The 18,127-nt window shown below is 54.2% G+C and overlaps 2 protein-coding genes across 3 annotated transcripts in view; one reads left to right on the forward strand and one right to left on the reverse strand.

The window, feature by feature from the left end:
* The window catches only part of GRHL3 (grainyhead like transcription factor 3), a 35,442-nt gene extending 22,297 nt beyond the window's left edge, over positions 1-13,145 (forward strand). The window contains exons 9-16 of one of the 2 annotated variants that reach the window (XM_059998699.1): positions 177-335; positions 925-1,003; positions 1,125-1,258; positions 2,954-3,045; positions 4,185-4,273; positions 5,125-5,210; positions 7,660-7,724; positions 12,211-13,145. In XM_059998699.1, coding sequence (XP_059854682.1) covers positions 177-335; positions 925-1,003; positions 1,125-1,258; positions 2,954-3,045; positions 4,185-4,273; positions 5,125-5,210; positions 7,660-7,724; positions 12,211-12,325 — 819 coding nt within the window. In that variant the 3' untranslated portion in view covers positions 12,326-13,145. The remainder of the gene's footprint in view (positions 1-176; positions 336-924; positions 1,004-1,124; positions 1,259-2,953; positions 3,046-4,184; positions 4,274-5,124; positions 5,211-7,659; positions 7,725-12,210) is intronic. The other variant, XM_059998783.1, reaches the window with a different exon arrangement.
* A 4,801-nt stretch (positions 13,146-17,946) lies between these two features.
* The window catches only part of STPG1 (sperm tail PG-rich repeat containing 1), a 51,058-nt gene continuing 50,877 nt past the window's right edge, over positions 17,947-18,127 (reverse strand). The window contains exon 10 of the mRNA XM_059998795.1: positions 17,947-18,119. Within this exon, the coding sequence (XP_059854778.1) occupies positions 18,043-18,119 (77 nt within the window). The 3' untranslated portion in view covers positions 17,947-18,042. The remainder of the gene's footprint in view (positions 18,120-18,127) is intronic.

Here is an 18,127-nt window from a genome sequence, read left to right on the forward strand (position 1 = left end):
GCTGCCACCCCTCTCTGAGCATCAGTTTCCCCGTCTGTAAAAGAGAGGTGGTGATGTTTGCCTTCCAGGGGCGTTGTGAAGTTAAGGGTGACCGCCGGGCACACAGTAGGCTCCATAATTATACAGGGGGGCCTGGTGACCCGGGTCAGCTGTTTAGCTCCCTCTTCTGTCCTCAGGTGTTTATCGGCATCAACTGTCTCAGCACAGACTTCTCCTCGCAGAAGGGGGTGAAGGGTGTCCCCCTGAACCTGCAGGTCGACACCTACGACTGTGGCTCGGGCACTGAGCGCCTGCTACACCGAGCTGTCTGCCAGATCAAGATCTTTTGTGACAAGGTGGCTGCGGTGGACCCTCTGCTGGGCCCTGGGGGGGAGAAGGGCCAGCCCCTCCTGTGCATCCTCCCCAGCCATTCTGGGCGTGTCTGTCTCTGTTTCTCGCTCTCTGAATGTCTCTCCTGTGTGCTTGTCATTCGTCTGTCTTGGTTTCTCTGTGTATATTTTCCTCTGCTCTCTGCATTTCTGTCTCTCATCCCTTCCTATTTCTGAAGACCTCTTTCTAGATCTCTGTAAATAGTTCTTCAGGTTTCTTTTTCTCTGTGTCTGTCTGTCTTTTTCACATTTCTCATTCTTCTTATCTCTCTCCGAGTCCCCTTCTCTTTTCTGTTTCTCTCTCTGTTCCTCTCTCCCCACACCTCTCTGTCTCTCTCAATTTCTTCTTTCTCCGTCTTTCTATTTCTCTGTCTCTCATGGTCTACCTGAACTCAGGGCTGGGCTGCACTGGGCTGGGCCGAGTGCTGGTACCTTCCCATCTCCTGGTCTCACTCTGGGGAGAAAGCAACACCAGAGGGCTGGCCCACATTTAAGAGGCAAAGCAGCCAGCCCCTCCCAAGACCATTGGTGACCACCTTTCCCTTCTCCCCCACAGGGAGCGGAAAGGAAGATGCGGGATGATGAGCGGAAGCAGTTCCGGAGGAAGGTCAAGTGCCCCGACTCCAGCAACAGTGGTCAGTGGGGATGGGTCACAACGGGGCAGGGTTGGGGTTAAGGGTATAGGAGACTAGAGGGCAGTGGTCGGAGGCATAAATGGAGGGACTTCACGGCACAATGCCTTCCTTTTCCCATCAGGCATCAAGGGCTCCCTGCTATCCGGCTTCAGGGGCAATGAGACCACCTACCTGCGGCCTGAGGCAGACCTGGAGACCCCGCCAGTGCTGTTCATCCCCAACGTGCACTTCTCTGGCCTGCAGCGGCCTGGAGGGGTGAGGGTCTTGGGCTGAGAGAGGGTGGCCCCTGGGTGGGGCTGTCTTAGCACAGACCAGCAGGGAGCAACCTGCCACTCAGCCATTACAGGCCAGTTTAGATGTTGATAGGTCCTGATATCATCAAATTATCTTTACTGAATCCCAGGGAACTAAAAAAATGTATATATGGCCATGTAACTTAAGTGACCTTTTCTACTGAAGAGAAGAATGTTAATAAAGAAATGGACCTCATACCCATCGAAATGTTCACTCCTGGAGCACACACAGGGCAGGTTTCTAATATCAGGGTCCCAAGTTAGACTGTAGCCGCATCAAAGCTGGGTGGATAATAATCGTCACAGCAACACCTGTGAGCGCTCACTTTACTCCAGGCGCTGCTCTAAGTGCTTTCCACGCATTATCTCCTTTAGCCCTCACTACCTCCCTGTGTTGCTAATACGACTCTCCCTGGATTCATGGCATGGAAATGGAGGCTTTGAGACCAAAATTACATAGGACGTGGCAGAGCCAGGATTGGGACCCAGGCAACCTGGCTTCAGAAACAGCGCCCGTTACCATGAGTTACACCCCTTCTCAACACAGGGAGCCGTTTACCAAGCACCTTGACCGGCCCGCGGTGCTGGGCCCAGCCTTTTGCTGCATTTCCCCCTCACGTCACCTGGGCAGCCCAGCCCAGCCATCCTTTGAGGTAGAGACTGTTATTCCCATTTTCCAGGCAAGGTCACTCAACAAGTCAGTGGCAGAATCAAGACCCCAGAGCCTGTCTGTGAGTTTGCTTCCATATTAAACAATCTGACTGTTGCCTTCCACTGAGCTCCCACCGTTTAGGTGGGAATGTTTGCAGAAATGGCCCTCGGTGTACGGATGTGTTCAGTGCAGTGACTTCAAACAATAAGATAGATTATGGTGCTGAAAGAGCAGCCAGTCCTGAGGTCAGCCCTGGCTCACATTCAAAGCCTCCTCTGTGTCTGCCGCACCCCCTTCGCTGCCCTGAAGTAGTTCTGTGGCCCCCACAGCCCAGGAGGCTGCATTAACCCACTCTCTCTCCCCAGCCAGGGGCCTCAAGTAGGGAGGTGACCACTTGGGCTCAAAGCTCCCTGTGGGAGGAAGAAGTGGGGCGCCAGTGCTTGTGCCTGTGAGCCTGAGAGAGGGCACCAGGGGTGCGGGAAGGCAGAGAGCCCGGTTCTGAGCCACAGTTCTGCCCCCATGGTGGTCCCCCAGCGACCCTGCCGTCTCGGGGCCTGGGTGTCCTACCTCACGGGGCTGGTGATGGCTGCACCAGGTAGTACAGTGCCAGGCACACGTGAGGGTTCAGAAAGACTGCCTCTTCCCCCTCCACTTCTTTTGCCTCAGCTCCAACTACCTAGTTACGAGCTGCAGGACAGTCTGCAGTTCCAGCCCTTCTGGGCCTGCTGGGGCTCAGATGGGACTCACTGATTCTGCCACCCTTTCCTTAGCACCTCATGTGTTCACTGAGTCCTGACTCATCCAACTGGGGCTTGGTACTTCCTTTCAACTCAAGGTCTCAGCTCACTTGAGGGGACACATCTGAGCAGAATGAGCTAGAAAGCCATTGAAACTGCATTCCCCCGTATCTCCCCACAAAGATTGTTCATCCCAGAAAGCCTCCGCAGCTGAGGGCTACTCTCATCTTCCTGTATGTGATGGAAAATGTCTTTCTCTTCATTGCAGGCAGTGCCCTCAGCAGGACACGGCACCTCCAACAGGTACGGAGAGAAGCAGCCAAGGGCCTCATCTCCCTGCCTGTCCCCACTTTACTGCTCGTAAGCTCCCCGCCTGCCCTTCCCTTTGCTGTCCCCCAAGCCAGAGGCTGGGTCCGGAGGAAGCAGCCTTGAGACTCTGCCCCCAACCCCCAAGCTAGACTCATGCTCCTTTCTCACTGAAATTGCCTGAGTTTTTATGGGTTTGTTTTATTTGAAAAGTTGGAGAATCTTTGGCGAGACACCTGCTTGTAAAATGGGAAAGAGAAAGCCTCTGAGATGGTGGTACAGATTCGGAGAGTAGGGAGGGGAGCTGTGTGGGAGGACTTAGGGGAATCAACCCCGTGTCCCCTCCCCCCACACCCACCAGACTCCAGGAGGCCAAGGGGGTGGCCAGGGCCCCTTGGCCCTTCAGCCCAGGATGGACCTCCACGTCCTTCCCTCTGTCAGCCACAGTCCCTTCACCTCTTCAAGCCTCAGCTAGAAATCTGTCAAAGGAGGAAAATGGCCTCATGAGAATGAGGCAGATATGAGAAGCGGCATGTAACAGAATCTTTGTAAATGGGAAAGTACTTTATGAAGATCGTGTATTGTTGATATAGGTCTCCTCCTTACAAACAAGAAGTACTTTTCATAAGGTTCTTTCACACCAAATTATGTCACTTATTACCTCACAACAGCCCCAGTGAGTCAGGCAAGCAGGGGTTATTGCTCCACTTTATAGATGAGGAAACTGAGGCTCAGAGGAAGTGAAATGACTTGTCCAAGGTCACACAGCTTTTAGGAAGCAGAGGCAGGCTGGAAGCTAAGTCTGACTCACTCTAAAATCCACAAGCCTCCCTCCTCCCACTGACTCACGTCCAACTTGATTCTTTCAAAAAAGAATACTATTGATGATGAAACAATAGTCCATATTTATGGAGGGCCTGCCATGTGTCACACACTGTTCTAAAAGCAGTGTGCATTATCTCCTTCAACCTCACAACTTCATGCAGCACGCTGCTATAGATGGGGACACTGAGGGGCTGTCACCCTGCTAGCGAGGGGCAGGGCTGGGATTCAAACCCATGCAGTCCAACTCCAGAACCTGCTCCTGTAACTTCTGTCCCACTGCTTTGTGCCCACCCTCATAGGGTCTTCTTCACCTCTGGGGCCCCTCAGACTCTGGGTTCCTCACAGGTCTCTCCCTGCCATCCCCACAGGCTGCCTCTGAAGCGTACGTGCTCACCCTTCACCGAGGAGTTTGAGCCTCTGCCCTCCAAACAGGCCAAGGAAGATGATCTACAGAGAGGTAGCCTCACTCCCACCCCGTCTGTCCTCTGATCCCAGCCCCAGCCCTCCATGAGGCCTCCCCAAAGCCTCAGACTGATTCTGGTCCAGGCAGCCAGGGCAGCGCCCACCCCAGTGGGGAGAGCACGAGGGGCTGCTTTACTCCCTGGAGTTTGGGCCTGGGCCAGGATTTGAGTGAGGGGTGGAGCGGGTAAGGAGGGCATCCAGGGTGCTTGGAGGGACAGCCACGGAGCTGGGGGGCTTCTGCCTCTGACCTTGTTTGAACGTGGGCGTCCTGGGGCAGCTGGTAAGGCAACAGGCTCATGATGTTGGGCAGGTCCTCCCCACTTTCTCTAATGGGGGTAGGAGTGGGGTGGGTTTTCAATACCTGGCTTTCTGTCTTTGACACAGTAAGTCTGTGACTTCCTGAGAGAGGGGTGCTCTAGCTGACCATCAGGAAGAAACCAACCAGCAAGCAAGATCAGAAGCTTCCAGCAGCCTGGAACTGAGCCTTGCACCCCACTTGGTGTTCTATCAGTACTGCCCACAACAACTCTGTGAAATAGTGGGTGGAGCTGTCTCCACTTTCCATCTGGAAAAAATGAGGCTCAGTGATATTAAAAGAACTTCTTCAGGGTCACAGAGCTGGCAGGTGGCAGAGCAGGGATTCAAACCCACCAAAATCAGCAAAGTCTGAGCAAGTGTGTGGGACCCGCAGAGCCAGGTGGGGTGTTTCCCAGCTGGGTACACACCCTCAGCAAGGATTTGCTCTTTTTGCAGAAATCAATCTTAGGTTACAAATAATATTTTTTAAGATTCTCCCACCCCCAGATGTTCCCTTACACCACTAAAAGCCACCCCTTTGCTTCTCAGTGCTGTTGTACGTGCGGAGAGAGACTGAGGAGGTGTTTGATGCCCTTATGTTGAAGACCCCGGACCTGAAGGGCCTGAGGAGTGCGGTAAGAGGCCTTGTGGACCCTGGCCGTGGCCCTCTCTGCACTGCCATCTCCCCCGACTCTTCGCCATATAGTTCCGATTTCCCACAGGAAGACTCTGGGAAGGAATATGCTGGAACGCTGGCTTTCTGGTGGCCCATCCGTCCCACCCATCTGAGGGCGCCTGTGGGGCCCGGCTGGTGGAGGTGTGCCTCTGAGATGTTATCTCCCAGCCAGAACCCGGGCTCCACCCTGGGAGTCGCACACACCATAAATCCTCCTTAATCTGATGGCTGCTGTCTGACAGGCCAGAGCTTTTTGTTGGCTTTGCAAACCTGTTTCTATTTTAATGGGAATGAAACCCCAAAAGGCCAGGCCCCAGAGATACCCTTTTTTCTTTCCCAGAGGGCCTCATTCCTCCAGCTTGTGGTTGGACGGGGGGCGCTGGCTGGGGCGGCTGAAGGTGGTGTCTGGGCAAGGAGACCTTCCCCAACCCCCCAAACCGCCAGAGAGCAGGTGAAACAGCCCCGAACAAAATCCACAGCAGCTTTGTGGTTCAGCTAAAAACTGAGCAAACACAGCCTCCGCCAGGGCCAGCTGTGTTTCAAGGTCGAACCACACAGAAAAGCCAGCTGGTTCTAAGATGTCAGGTTGGGGAAGGGAAAATGAATCAAGTGATAACATAGCTATCTTTTATTGAAGCCCCACTACGTGTCAGGCATCTTGTCAGGCGTGCTGCATTCGCTAGCTCACCATATTCTCTTAACAGCCCTGAAAAGTGGGTGCTATTAGGTCAGGTGACTTGCCAAGGTAACTAGAAGTGACAGAGCTGAGGTTCCAGCCCAAGCTCTCTCCACTCGGCTGTGTTATCCTGTTCTCTTCACATAGCATCAGCCCTGCTTGGCACCAGCCCCAGGAAGTTGGGCTCGCAAAAGGCCATTAATGTCACTAGAATATAGACTCAGAATCTTTGGGTTGGACAGTACCTTAAAGGGTCAGCTCCCACCTGGTGCCCCAGCTCTCTCCTCAGTGACTCTTCCAAGCGGGTGCCCACTCTTGACTTGCATACTTCAGGGGTGGAGAGCTCATCGCTTGGGGACAGCCATACAATGCAGTTGTCTTGGTACAACATATAGTTAGAAAGCTCCTAAGTTCTTGCTTAGACTGACTTGAGATCTTCCTGATAGCCTCTAGCCACATTGCCTGCCATTAAGATAAGTAGTCTAAGAACTTTTCTTGCCTGGAGAGATCTCTGTCAAGGCAGAGACCAGTTGAGGAGCTGAATCGGCTCCTCTTCCTGAAAGGCCCAGAGAGGACAACCTCAGCCTGAAGCTTGTTGCTTGCCGCTCCCTGCAGCTCCAAGGCAGCCAGCAGTACTAACCAGCGGCATTTGACCGAGCTTTCCCCAGGGATGGCGCTGGGCCGGGCCCTTGACGTAAGCGTCTCAATTCCTGTGCAGAACCACCTGTGTGTACATCCCATCATGGCGCCCATTTTACACATGAGGAAACTGAGGCTCCATGAAGTAAGGTGACTTGTTCAGAGTTCTGCAACCCCAGGTGGTGGAACTGGAACCAGACCAGTTCTGTCCGCCCCACAGGAGACTTCAGGAGGTCTGGGGAGAAATGGGCTGACTCTGTGTGAGCTCAGCCAGGTTGCTGAGGCCTCTGAGCTGCAATTTCCTCACTTGTAGACTAAGCGCCAATGTTCTGGGATGTGATGGGGGCAGGAAATCTGGGTTCTAGGCTAGGCCTTGGGTGCATACCTTATCTTCTTCGAGTTCAGCACCCTCACCCATCAGATGGGGTAAATAATTCCTGCTAGAAAGGGAAAGTGTTTGGGTTATCCACCCCTCCCCCCACAGCAGGACAGGAGCATCCCTGTCGCACCACTTCTGAAGTAATAATGACCATTTATTTGAGTACTGACATTTATTTAGTACATACCAGGAACTGTCCTAAGTGTTTTACATAGACCAATTCATTTAATTCTGTCAACAACCCTATGAGCTAGGCACCATTTCCATCTCCACGAGTGGTTTGCACAGCTGGTCAGCTAGCTGGTGAGTGGGGAGCTCCCAGCACTGGAAAAATCCAAATGTCTGATGATAGGCAAGGATTGAGGGAAATGGCAGATGACCTTTGGAATAGTTTACAACCACCAAACATGCTGTTGGTCAAGAGTTTGTCGTGATATGGGAAGGCTTATAACATACAATGATAAGTAAAACTATCTACGTGGAATATAAAAATACCCGTGTACATGGCCAAAAGACAGGAAGGAATACACTCAGATGTTATTAGTGTTTATCTCTGGGATGCAGGATTATGGATGAGTTATAATTTTCTTCACTGTATTTTTCTACAATATGGGTATATATTTTATAATCAGGAAATTAAAAGTCATGACAGAAAAGACTGGTATAAACCCAGTTTGGGCCGCAGATGGTGAATCTCCTGTCATTCTCTTCCAGATCTCTGAGAAGTATGGGTTCCCTGAGGAGAACATTTACAAAGTCTACAAGAAATGCAAGCGGGGGTAAGTGCCCAGCACAGCTCTCCCTCCTCACACCCCCACCCTGCCCCTTTCCCTCTAAAACGTTGGCTCAGGGAGCTCCCAGAAGGTTCGCCCTGCCTGGCAGAGGCCTGCTGCTCGGAGCTGAGCTGTGTTTGTACTTGGCTTTGTGGAGAGGTAGAGGCGATGTGGAGTTGGGGTGGAGAGTGCCCTATCAGGCCAAGGCCACCTGCAGAGACCAGACACTGATCACTGTTGGGAAGGAAAGGAGTGGGAGCCGGATGCAAGGGTCTTTATACGCCACCTACTCAGGGGGAGAGGGAAGCACAGGGCCACATGTCAGGAATAACCAAGGTAACCAAGTCATTTGACTATAATGGTAATGATGAGGGTGACGACTATCTTCACTTAACCACCTACTACGTGCCACATACTAGGCTAAGCTTATCTCATTATCTCATTTAACCCTCATGGGTTAAACCCTCATTTAACCCATACCGTGAGGTAGATACCATTACACACATTTTACAGATAGGGAAGTTGAGGCTCAGAGGTGATAAGCAATGTTCAGAGGGGCAGGAGCAGTGGAGGAAAGACACAGAAGCAGAAGGGCCCAGCAAAGTTGCTACCGGCTGAATCAGAGGGTCCGAGAAAGAAATGGCTGGCGATGAGTCTGGGAAAGGAACTGTGATTGGATGTCATTTTTTTTTTTTTAATTTATTTTTGGCTGTGTTAGGTCTTCATTCCTGTGCAAGGGTTTTCTCTAGTTGCGGTGGGCGGGGGCCACTCTTCATTGCGGTGTGCGGGCCTCTCACTATCGCGGCCTCCCTTGTCGCGGAGCACAGGCTCCAGATGCGCAGGCTCAGTAGTTGTGGCTCATGGGCCCAGTTGCTCTGCGGCATGTGGGATGCTCCCAGACCAGGGCTCGAACCCGTGTCCCCTGCATTAGCAGGCAGACTCTCAACCACTGCGCCACCAGGGAACCAGGGAAGCCCCCTGGATGTCATTTTGAGGGAGCCCAGCCAGGGATGCTCCACAGGCCTCCTCCATCTTCAAGTCTGGATGAGGCAGGAGGGAGTAAAGCTTTACCTTCCAGGGGGCTGGGCAGTGACTGCCACCTGCCACGGGCTCCAGAGGATTAGTGCTAAGGACCACAGTAGCCTTTGCTCTCTGCCCAGGAGATCTCTCCTTGGCAGGGGTGGCATGGGGGGGTGGAGTTGGAGGGCCACGTGCTGACGGCCCTCCCAGGCTTCCACCCCCCGTCAGAGCCAGTGAGCCGGGCCTCTGCAGCCCTTGCTGCCTAGGTCGCTTCACCAGCCCAGCATGGGGGCCCCCGTGCAGTGAGGAATCGTGACTGCCATTACCTGCCTAGAGGACCCTGGACTAGGGCCCTGGGAAACACGCCCAGCCCCTCCCCGCCCCCGAACAGCTCGGACTGACCCTCCAGCTCCGGACAGCCTGAGACTAAGTCCCGCGGCTCTTCCTGGAAGGTGCTCAGGCTTTGCCCTGGGGCTACTGTCTGTAGCTCTTCTTTCAGGGGACTGCACAATGAGGCATGTTTTGTACTCAAGCTGAGGGCCATCCAGTCAGGCCCAGGGGCCACCTCCTTCCTCACAGACAGGCCTCCTTCCCTCCCCTTTTTGGCTCCCACCCAGCCTCCCATAGAAGGGCCGGCGGTGGGGGGAAGGTGTGCAGCCCTGCAGCCCCTGGGAAAGGATCGTTTGGTTTTGGTTGTATGAATGTCTAGGGTTCTTTGTGTATTTTTTTCCTTCCAAGTTTCGGTTTCAAACTGGGAACTGGAGCTCACATGCTCTGTGGAGCGGAATCCACCTCATAGCAGAGGGCAGGCTCTGCTTTGCCCAGACAAGCCCAGCCCCACTTCCCCTTTGGTGCCAGTGTCCACACCCCCTGGCTGCCACCCCACCTGCCACTGCCGTCCTCTCTTCCAGTTCCCACCTCAGGCTGCGCTGAGGGGCTGGGAAATGCCTTGTGTGTGATTGCGTACAAAGAAGCCCCAGAGCCCCACTGGCGGAGCTGCAAGTCTTTCCCTTAAGCCCCAGCCAGATATTTCAACTATAATGATAATAACTTCCATTTGTGGAGCACTTCCTACATGCCACGCGCTGGGTTAAGGAACTCCCAAGCATCATCTCGTTGACCATTTGAATTTGGTATGATTATTTCTACAGATGAGGAAACTGGGGTTCGGGATAGTCCCAGGGTTACAAAGCTAGTAATGGCAGGAGCAAGCATGGCCTGTCTAAAGCCCGTGCGCACACCCACTGTTTCATCTTGCCTCCTGCTCGTTCCCTTGACCGCTAAGCAATGTGCAAATACAGGCTGTGGCCAGGCCAGCCGATTTATATTTGCCCAGCTCTACAGCCCAGGGCATCACCCAGCGGCCCTTCAGAAGCACCCACACCCCATACACACCCCAGCTATGAAACCTCAGGCCTAGGATTGTCTGCGATGCCTAAATGAGAAGAATCCCCCAAAAAACCTGTTGGGAGAGCAGAGGCAGGCTCATCTGCTGCTTCCCTCATCTGAGGAACAGGAAACTGTAATCACTGGCTTCGTTTATTTTCACAGAACCCTCCAGAAAGTCCTCTGGACAAAGGTAGATACAATCAGCTTTACAAGCACCACTGAGTGTGCTTGAAAGATTAACAAATACATTGTTTTTGCTGGCGGCTGGCCAGGGGTTCTATGCGAACTAGGACAGAAGACAGCCAGAAGCTGGCAAGTGACAGGAGGCCCCCATTCTGGGACAGCGGCTCCTGACAAGCCCCTGCCTCTAGGGCCCGGTTGTCATTGACCTCTGAGAGGAACGGGTCTATGGGCCTGTGTGGGATCCCCTGTGCGCGGGCGTGCGCTCCGGGCCTTCTGGGAGGCCCTGCCTGAGAGTAGGCCTTCAAGTTAGTGCACGTAGGGCGCTCAGTAAATGCCACTGTGGGAGACGAACAAAAGCACCATCACCGACAAAGCGCCCACCCCTCTGCCGCAGCCCTGGTCTCCTCTGGTCTGTTCCCAGCCGGCAGCTCCCAGACAAAGATCCCTCTGTGAAATGAAGGCACTGCACACAGGACCCAGGGAAGCAGGATCTTATAATTAGATGCTGGCAGTCAGCACCCAGTCCTTGGAGCCTGAGCCCAGACCTCCTTCCAGAAAGCAGCGGCTGCTTGGTGCCACTGCAGAGACGACTGGACATGGGCCGCAGGCTTCAGCCTACTGCTGTCTCCATCACACCTCCTGGTCTGGGGGATGCGGGGTGGGGGGACAAAGCCACTGCCTCTCCTGGGGTCCCCGGGGAAAGCAGACGGCTGGCTACCTGCCAGGAGTAGTAGTCTGGGATTCTCACCGCCCTCCCTCCCGTCCCACTTAAATAATCTTGCCTTATCTTGAACTCTTCCCCAGCCCTGGATTTTCCCTTCCTTTTATATGCCACTCCCTAACTTATAATTACAGGGTTTTGGGTTTTGTTGTTGTTTTTCTAAAAAAATGATGCAGTGGAAAGAGACAAAAGTCCAGATTCAAATTCCAGTTCTGCCGTCTCTTAACTGTGTGATCCCAGGCAAATGACTTTGCTCAGCTGCCCCGTCTGTGTACCGGGCTAATACGGTTATAAGGACCCATTTTCCCGGGCCCGAGTAGATTCAAAACTCCTGGAGGGCGGGACCTAGGATCTCTATGTGGCCCTTGTTTTTGTTTGGAGCAAGGTCTTGAACATGGAAAGACCTCAGCAGATGCTGGTGAAGTGGATGGAGGGGTGGATGGAGGAAAACACCTGCCCCATTACAAAGAGGAAGCTGCTGTGCTCAGGTCAGGTCACAGCCCGGTGGGTCCTTCACTGGGGAGGCAGCTCCTAGAGGGGTGCCCTTGGCTACACTATGGCTTTGACCCTCTGCAGAGGGCCACACCCACAGAGGCTCTGTCCCTCTCAGGTTGGCCTAGGTCCTTGCCTGAAGACTGTGGGGGGAGAGAGCCAAGCCCCTCAAGTCCACGATGCCATCCCTGAGATTTCAGCTTCCTGGGGTGAAACCGAGGGGGCCTTGCGTGGCACCTGCTTGTGGGTCAGGCGGGCACATCTGAGTGCCACATCGCAGCCTCCTGCTGAACCCAAACCTCACGGGTCCACCCGCCATGCCTGCTGCACTTGAACTCACTCCGCGTCCGAGTGGTCAGTCTGGCCTGGTGACTAAGGCGCACTGCGCTGGTTGTGTCCACGCTCGTGTGTGTGAGGAGAGGCAATCTGGTGCAGTAGGTGGGCGTGGCTGCCAGCAGGCCTGGGTTTGAGTTGGGCTCGGCCACTGGGAATTGTGTCCTTCCCTGTAAAGTGGGACAGTGAGTGCCCACCTTGTGGGTTGTTATGAGGGTCAGAGAGAAAGTCCAAGAGGTGCCTGAAGTGCTGGGGGCGCCCGATAGGTAGCAGCCATTACTGTCTCCCTTTACTCAGAGGCCCTGTAAACAAGGGGCCCAGCCCATTCTACACACACCTTCTCTTCTCTTCCAGAATCTTGGTCAACATGGACAACAACATCATTCAGCATTACAGCAACCACGTCGCCTTCCTGCTGGACATGGGGGAGCTTGACGGCAAGATTCAGATCATCCTTAAGGAGCTGTGAGGCCTGGGCGCCCACAGCCTCAGACCTCTTGAAGTGGACCCCAGGCGAGGAGCCAGCTGGGAAGTGGCCCCGCGCCACACACAACCTCTCCGCATGCCTCAGTGCTGTTACTTGAATGCCTTCCCTGAGGGAAGAGGCCCTCAAGTCACAGACCCACAGACGTCAAGGCCAGGAAGGGACCTGGGAGGTGTCCTGATCCGAACCCTCATCTCGTGCTTGAATCTATTCTCTGAACTTCCGGCCAGGGCCTGCCCAGCCAGAGACAGTGTCATGTTGGTTAACAAGCCCAGCAGGCTGTTTCCTCCTCGGAAGACCTTCTCTACAGCCCCTCTCCTGCGGGCTGCCGTTCGGATGGGGGAAGTGGGCCCTGTCTCCCCAAGCTGACTTCACTCTTCCCGTTCTTGACTCTTCCATCAACTTCAGACCAATGAGTCCTCACCCTTTGGTCAGTTGTTAACTTGAAAACACTTGATTTCTAGTGCAAATGACTTTTGAAAGACACTGTAGTGGATATACTCTCCTCATAGATGTACTTCCTCAACACCAGACAGCAGTCAGAGCCGGCCGACTGGAACGAAGTGGCCTCGGTGTAAGACGACCGCCATGCCTGCTCACTACTGTACACATTTCTTATTTACAATTTTCATTTATGTTTTATATATATAAGTATATATTGTATATATATGCAACATTTTATATTTTTCATGGATACGTTTTTATCATTTCAAAAAATGTGTATGTCACATTTCTTGGATTTTTTTTAGCTGTTATTCAGTTATGCATTTTGTATACTCGTATGGTATTTAGTAATAAAATTCTACGTATGTATTACTTCAAATGCTACACTAGTTCCTTCTGTGAAAGTCTTCCAGAAGGAGAGGGTGAAAGTAAACAAGGCCTCCCTCCTTCTCTATCCTGTAAGTGGTTTGCCTCGAACTTGAAGGGTGCTGGTAAGTGCTGGGCCCTGGTGAAGCAGAGATGCCGCCATGGAAGGCGGCCGAGTCCTGATGCCCAGCCTGTCCTGTGCGGCCTGTCCTGTGCGGCCCGTCCTGTGCGGCCCGTCCTGTGCGGCCCGTCCTGTGCGGCCCGTCCTGTGTGGCCCGTCCTGTGTGCTGTCCTGTGTGGCCCGTCCTGTGTGGCCCGTCCTGTGTGGCCTGTCCTGTGTGGCCCGTCCTGTGCGGCCCGTCCTGTGCGGCCCATCCTGTGTGGCCCGTCCTGTGTGGCCCGTCCTGTGCGGCCCGTCCTGTGTGCTGTCCTGTGCGGCCCGTCCTGTGTGGCCCGTCCTGTGCGGCCCGTCCTGTGTGGCCCGTCCTGTGTGCTGTCCTGTGTGGCCCGTCCTGTGTGGCCTGTCCTGTGTGGCCTGTCCTGCGTGGTCCCACAGGCTGAACGTTATGACGTCGGGATCACTGACTCTGGAGGGGAAGAAGTCCCAGGATGCCCTTGCCAAGGACCTCACAGCTGGGGCAGTGGGCAGAACCCAGGGCCGGGAGCCGTGTGACCACACTCTCCTGCCAGTTCTGCCCCCATGCTCTCGACCAACTCACTTTTCCTGTTGCCGGCTCCTACCCACTCACAGACGCGATCCAGCCGTCTCTCCCCGACTCTGAGGTCAGTGACGTCCTGTCGGTATGTTGGAGGGAGTGTTTACACCGCAGGAACTGACAAATGCTACAAGTCAAGGCCTTATTTTCCCTAGAGAACAAATGGCAAGTCAGAGCTTCCTCCCTCCCTCGGCCCTTCTGGCTTACCAGCACCCCACCAGCTCTAGTCCTCAGCTTCTTTGGCTGTAAAATGGGTCATTGGGTAGCTATCATCTTTGGAGCCCCACGGTTCACTGGTGGGTCTCAAAGGCCCCTACAATGTGGGGGAGGAGACAGCAGGCAGCCCTTAGGCATCCTCCCCAGACTCAGTCATAGCAGCTCTGCTTTCCTTCGTTTATACACTAAGATTTCTCATATTAACTTTTGTCTGAACTAAACTTAAAAAAAAGAAGTATGAAGACCGTGGATGTCTCCAAGGGCCTTCCGGCTCTGATAGGAGGTCTAGAGTCCGAATTCTCAAGGCCCTGTGGCCAGGACTCAGGTCAGGCAAGAGAGGCCCTAGCCTCAGGCACAAAATTAAGAGGAGCCAAAGAGCTCAGTAACCAAGTTAAGTCACAGTCCAATGCGATGCTTTTTGAAATTAAGGCCCAAAAAACATGATAACATATCAAAACTTTGACGTGAGGGTCAGTATTACTGATGTTTCCTGTGGTCTCTGACTCCAATACAGCTTGCCCGGCACTGCTGGAGCGACCCCATGGAGCACCCAGAGCTGCTCTGCCCACTCCGGGCCTCGCTGCTACGTCCCCCTGGGTGCCGCATGAGGGTGAAATGGCAGAGCGTATGCAGAGTACCAACACGCGGCCAGGTACGCAGAGGTGTTCCGCGTCTGTTCGTTTCCTTCCAGAGCCTCCAGAAGCAGGAAGGCGATCTTCTCAACCTTGACTGCACGCGGGAATCACCTAGGCAGCTTTCATCCCCACTGCCCAGACCACACCCTGCAGCAATTAAGTCAGAATTTCTGGGGTTGGGGCCCAGGCCTCAGTGCTTTTCAAGCCCCCCAGGTGGTTACCATGTGCACTCAAGGTCGAGAACCACTGCTCTATGGCCGTCGTTCCATAGGCCTTGCTGCCTTTGCAACCTGCCAGTGTCTGGCTGACTAATGCACACAGGGAACTATGGGGGCCAGTGCAAAGCCTGCTGCCGAGCTCAGGGGTGGGGCCTGCAGCTCCACATCCACCTCCACCCACGGCCTCCAGCCAAAATGCCAGGGCCCGCTTCTCTCCCCTCCACACGAGCAGACAACAGATGAGGCCGTCTATGGCTAGGAAGGCCATTTGGACCTCAAGCAAAGAGAGCTCTGAAAGGCTTGAGGAAATTCTGTCCTGCCCTCAGAGAAGGTCGGGGAGCAAAGGGCAGCTCCTGAGCCCGACAGCAGCCATGCCGGGGTTGTCCTTCTTCAAAGAGTGGAAAGGTGAAAGGAGTGAAGGTAAGTCCTTTCCAAACGGGGGTCACTACAAGCGCAGCTGGTGGCTGGAGGAATTGCCATCTCCTGCCTGCAGGTAGCTTTGCACGGTAGACAGCGAGTGAGCGAGGGGAGAAAAGGATGGATGAGGAACGCAGGAGTGAGGCAATGAACAAATAATGAGGAGAAAGAAGGAGGGAGGGAGGGAAGGATAAATAGGTTGACAGGCAGTTGGATGAACACATGGAGAGCCAGATGAAGAGCTCCACAATCAGGTGTATTTACTAGACCTTTGCTGCTCTAAGTGTGGTCCATGGGCCAGCAGCATCAGCTTCACCTGGGAGCTTGTTAGAAACACACCTAAAACCAATACAATGTTCTACTTCAATTATATCTCGATTTAAAAAAAAAAAGAAAAAATACGTAGACTCTCGGGCCCCACCCGAGATCTTTTAATAAGATCTCCAAGTGATTTGTATGCACATTGAATTTAGGAAAATACTATCAGTACATCCTAACCCTAACTAGACACTTTGCAATCACACCAAGAATGTTAATAAAGATACCACTGCCCAGACCCTACCTCAGATCAGAACTTCGAGGGTCGGGCCTGGGCAGTCTCTATAACAGCTCCCCAAGTGATCCTACCATACAGATGGGGCTTGAGAACCACAGGGCTGGACAGGGCTGTGAGCAGCCTATGACATCTTCAGAGAGGCTGGGTACAACCCAGACAGACCCTCTGAGCTCAGGGCCTCAGCTCCAGCCGTGTCTTCTATGGAATACCCCGATTCCGGCTGGCCAAGAGCAGCCCGGCCATCCTCTTCCCAGACTCTCCACTTTCCTGACCCCACTTGGAGGGGTTTCTATAGAGACAGACCCCACCTGCTGGTGCTCAGCCCAGCTGCCCCAGGGAGGAGCGGCCTGTTTTGTTTTCTATGCAGTCCCACCAGCCTCTGCCTGCAGTGATCCCAGGGCCGGCTGCTTCCAGCCCAGTGGCCTGCTAAGGTCTCCTAGGGTCAGAGGGACCTAAAAGCCAAGGCCTTCAGGTCTGGCCCTATTGTCAAGAGTCTGGGTTCAAAGAAAGGTGCAGCTTCAAGTGTCAGCCTTAAAGGGGTCTTCCAGAATTTCTAGCGCCGAAGTGGACAATTGATGGTTAGCAGAAGAGTTTCCTTTAGCCCGAACAAAAAGTTTTTAATTGAAATATGGTTGTTAACATCTCCAATCAAGAAGTTTCACATTTTAAAATTTCCCAGGTTCTTTTGAAAAATCTGCAGATCTGGCAATAGGTAGCTGGCCTTTAGATGGGCAGCCTCCTCAGCTCCTGGACCTCCTCTTGCCTCACCTGTTTTGCTCCCTTGCCTTGCCCACCCAACCGTGGAAGTGCTTGACCTTGAACCTCCAAATTCGGATCTGACTCTTGACCTCTAGGAGAAGCTAAGGGCCTGAGCAGACTCAGCACAAGGTGTCCACCTTTAGGTCCAGACCTTGGTCGCTCTTGGCGCCATGCTCCAGGCTGCCTCCCGCTCATCCCAAAGCAGTGGGGCACTTGCGGGAATATGAGGTTCACAACAAGGCCAGCTTTTGTGAGAAATGAGAACGCTGTTTAACTGGACCCGTTGTGCCATCCTTCTCCCTCCCTCTCCCTCACCCGCCCCTCCCTGAAGGGAGAGGCAGTCATCGGCCAGTTCTGGACTAACAGTCACGGAGGAAAGTCCAAGGAGAAAGCCAAGGGCAAGGGAGGGACACGCGGAGGGGAGGGAGGCGGTGCAAGAGGCTTCCACTTACAAAAGCCCAAGACACGTGGATAGCTGGGGAAGGAGGGGATGTGTGGTTAACTGCAGTTCCTCTTGGTTCTCTGAGAATCTCATCCTCTTGCTGAGGGGGACCGACTTGGCAGGCCAGAAAGGATCCATTAAAGATCATATTGGACTTGAGCATGAGGTGGGAGGGACGGAGACCAGGCCAGGGAAGGGGAAAGGCCGGGCAAAAGTAAGAACCTGCAGGCGCCCCTCAGAACCGCTGTGCCCAGGGCTCTGGCCCCAGAGGGTCCTGCCCACATCTGCCCTTTGTGCGCGGAGCCAACAAATGGATGTGGAGCCCTCTCCTGAAAGTGGGTGATGAGCTCACGTGACCATGGTGACGCTGCCATGCTCTTCCTAGGGCGAGACACGAGGCTGAGCTGGGGGCGAGGGCAAGGCAACCCCTTCAGGTCCCTGTCACAGTGCCTGTGGGCCTTCCCGGCTCCTGGAACTCCGGGAGGAGTCTGGAGGTCAAGGCCACAGCATGGGAGTGTGCCGGGGCCGCGGCCTTGCGCTGCCCACCCTGTGACCCCAGAGCCCTGGCTCATCAGCAGGCTTCCAGACGGGGCATCTGCCATCGGCCACCACCTCCTGGATCCTGAGCTGCACGAGCTCTGAGGGCTGAGGGCAGGCGGGCCGAGCCAGGCCGGAGGGCACGTGACCAAGTAACCCGGGGGGCTCTGTCTGCTCAGGAATCCAGGGGGGTCCGTGGGGTGGGGGTCCATGCTCCAGGGGGCAACTCAGGACAAGGACAAGCACGGCAGGCCAGCTGTAACACCAGGCAGGGGGCAAGGACGTCCCAAGTCATCAGCCATCACACACGAGATGGGCGCTCTCTGAATGACCGTCCGGGGTGCCTGGGGTGACAGCTGGTGGCCGGGGGGGTCCCCTTGAGCTCGGATGAGGTGACTACAACACTGGGATCCATTTCTTGTCCCCATTGTAGAGAAAGGACTGCTTTCCGGGGAATTCCGGCTTGTACGTGGCTGTGAGA

Source organism: Delphinus delphis, chromosome 1, assembly GCF_949987515.2.
Source record: "Delphinus delphis chromosome 1, mDelDel1.2, whole genome shotgun sequence".
NCBI classification, from domain to species: Eukaryota; Metazoa; Chordata; class Mammalia; order Artiodactyla; family Delphinidae; genus Delphinus; species Delphinus delphis.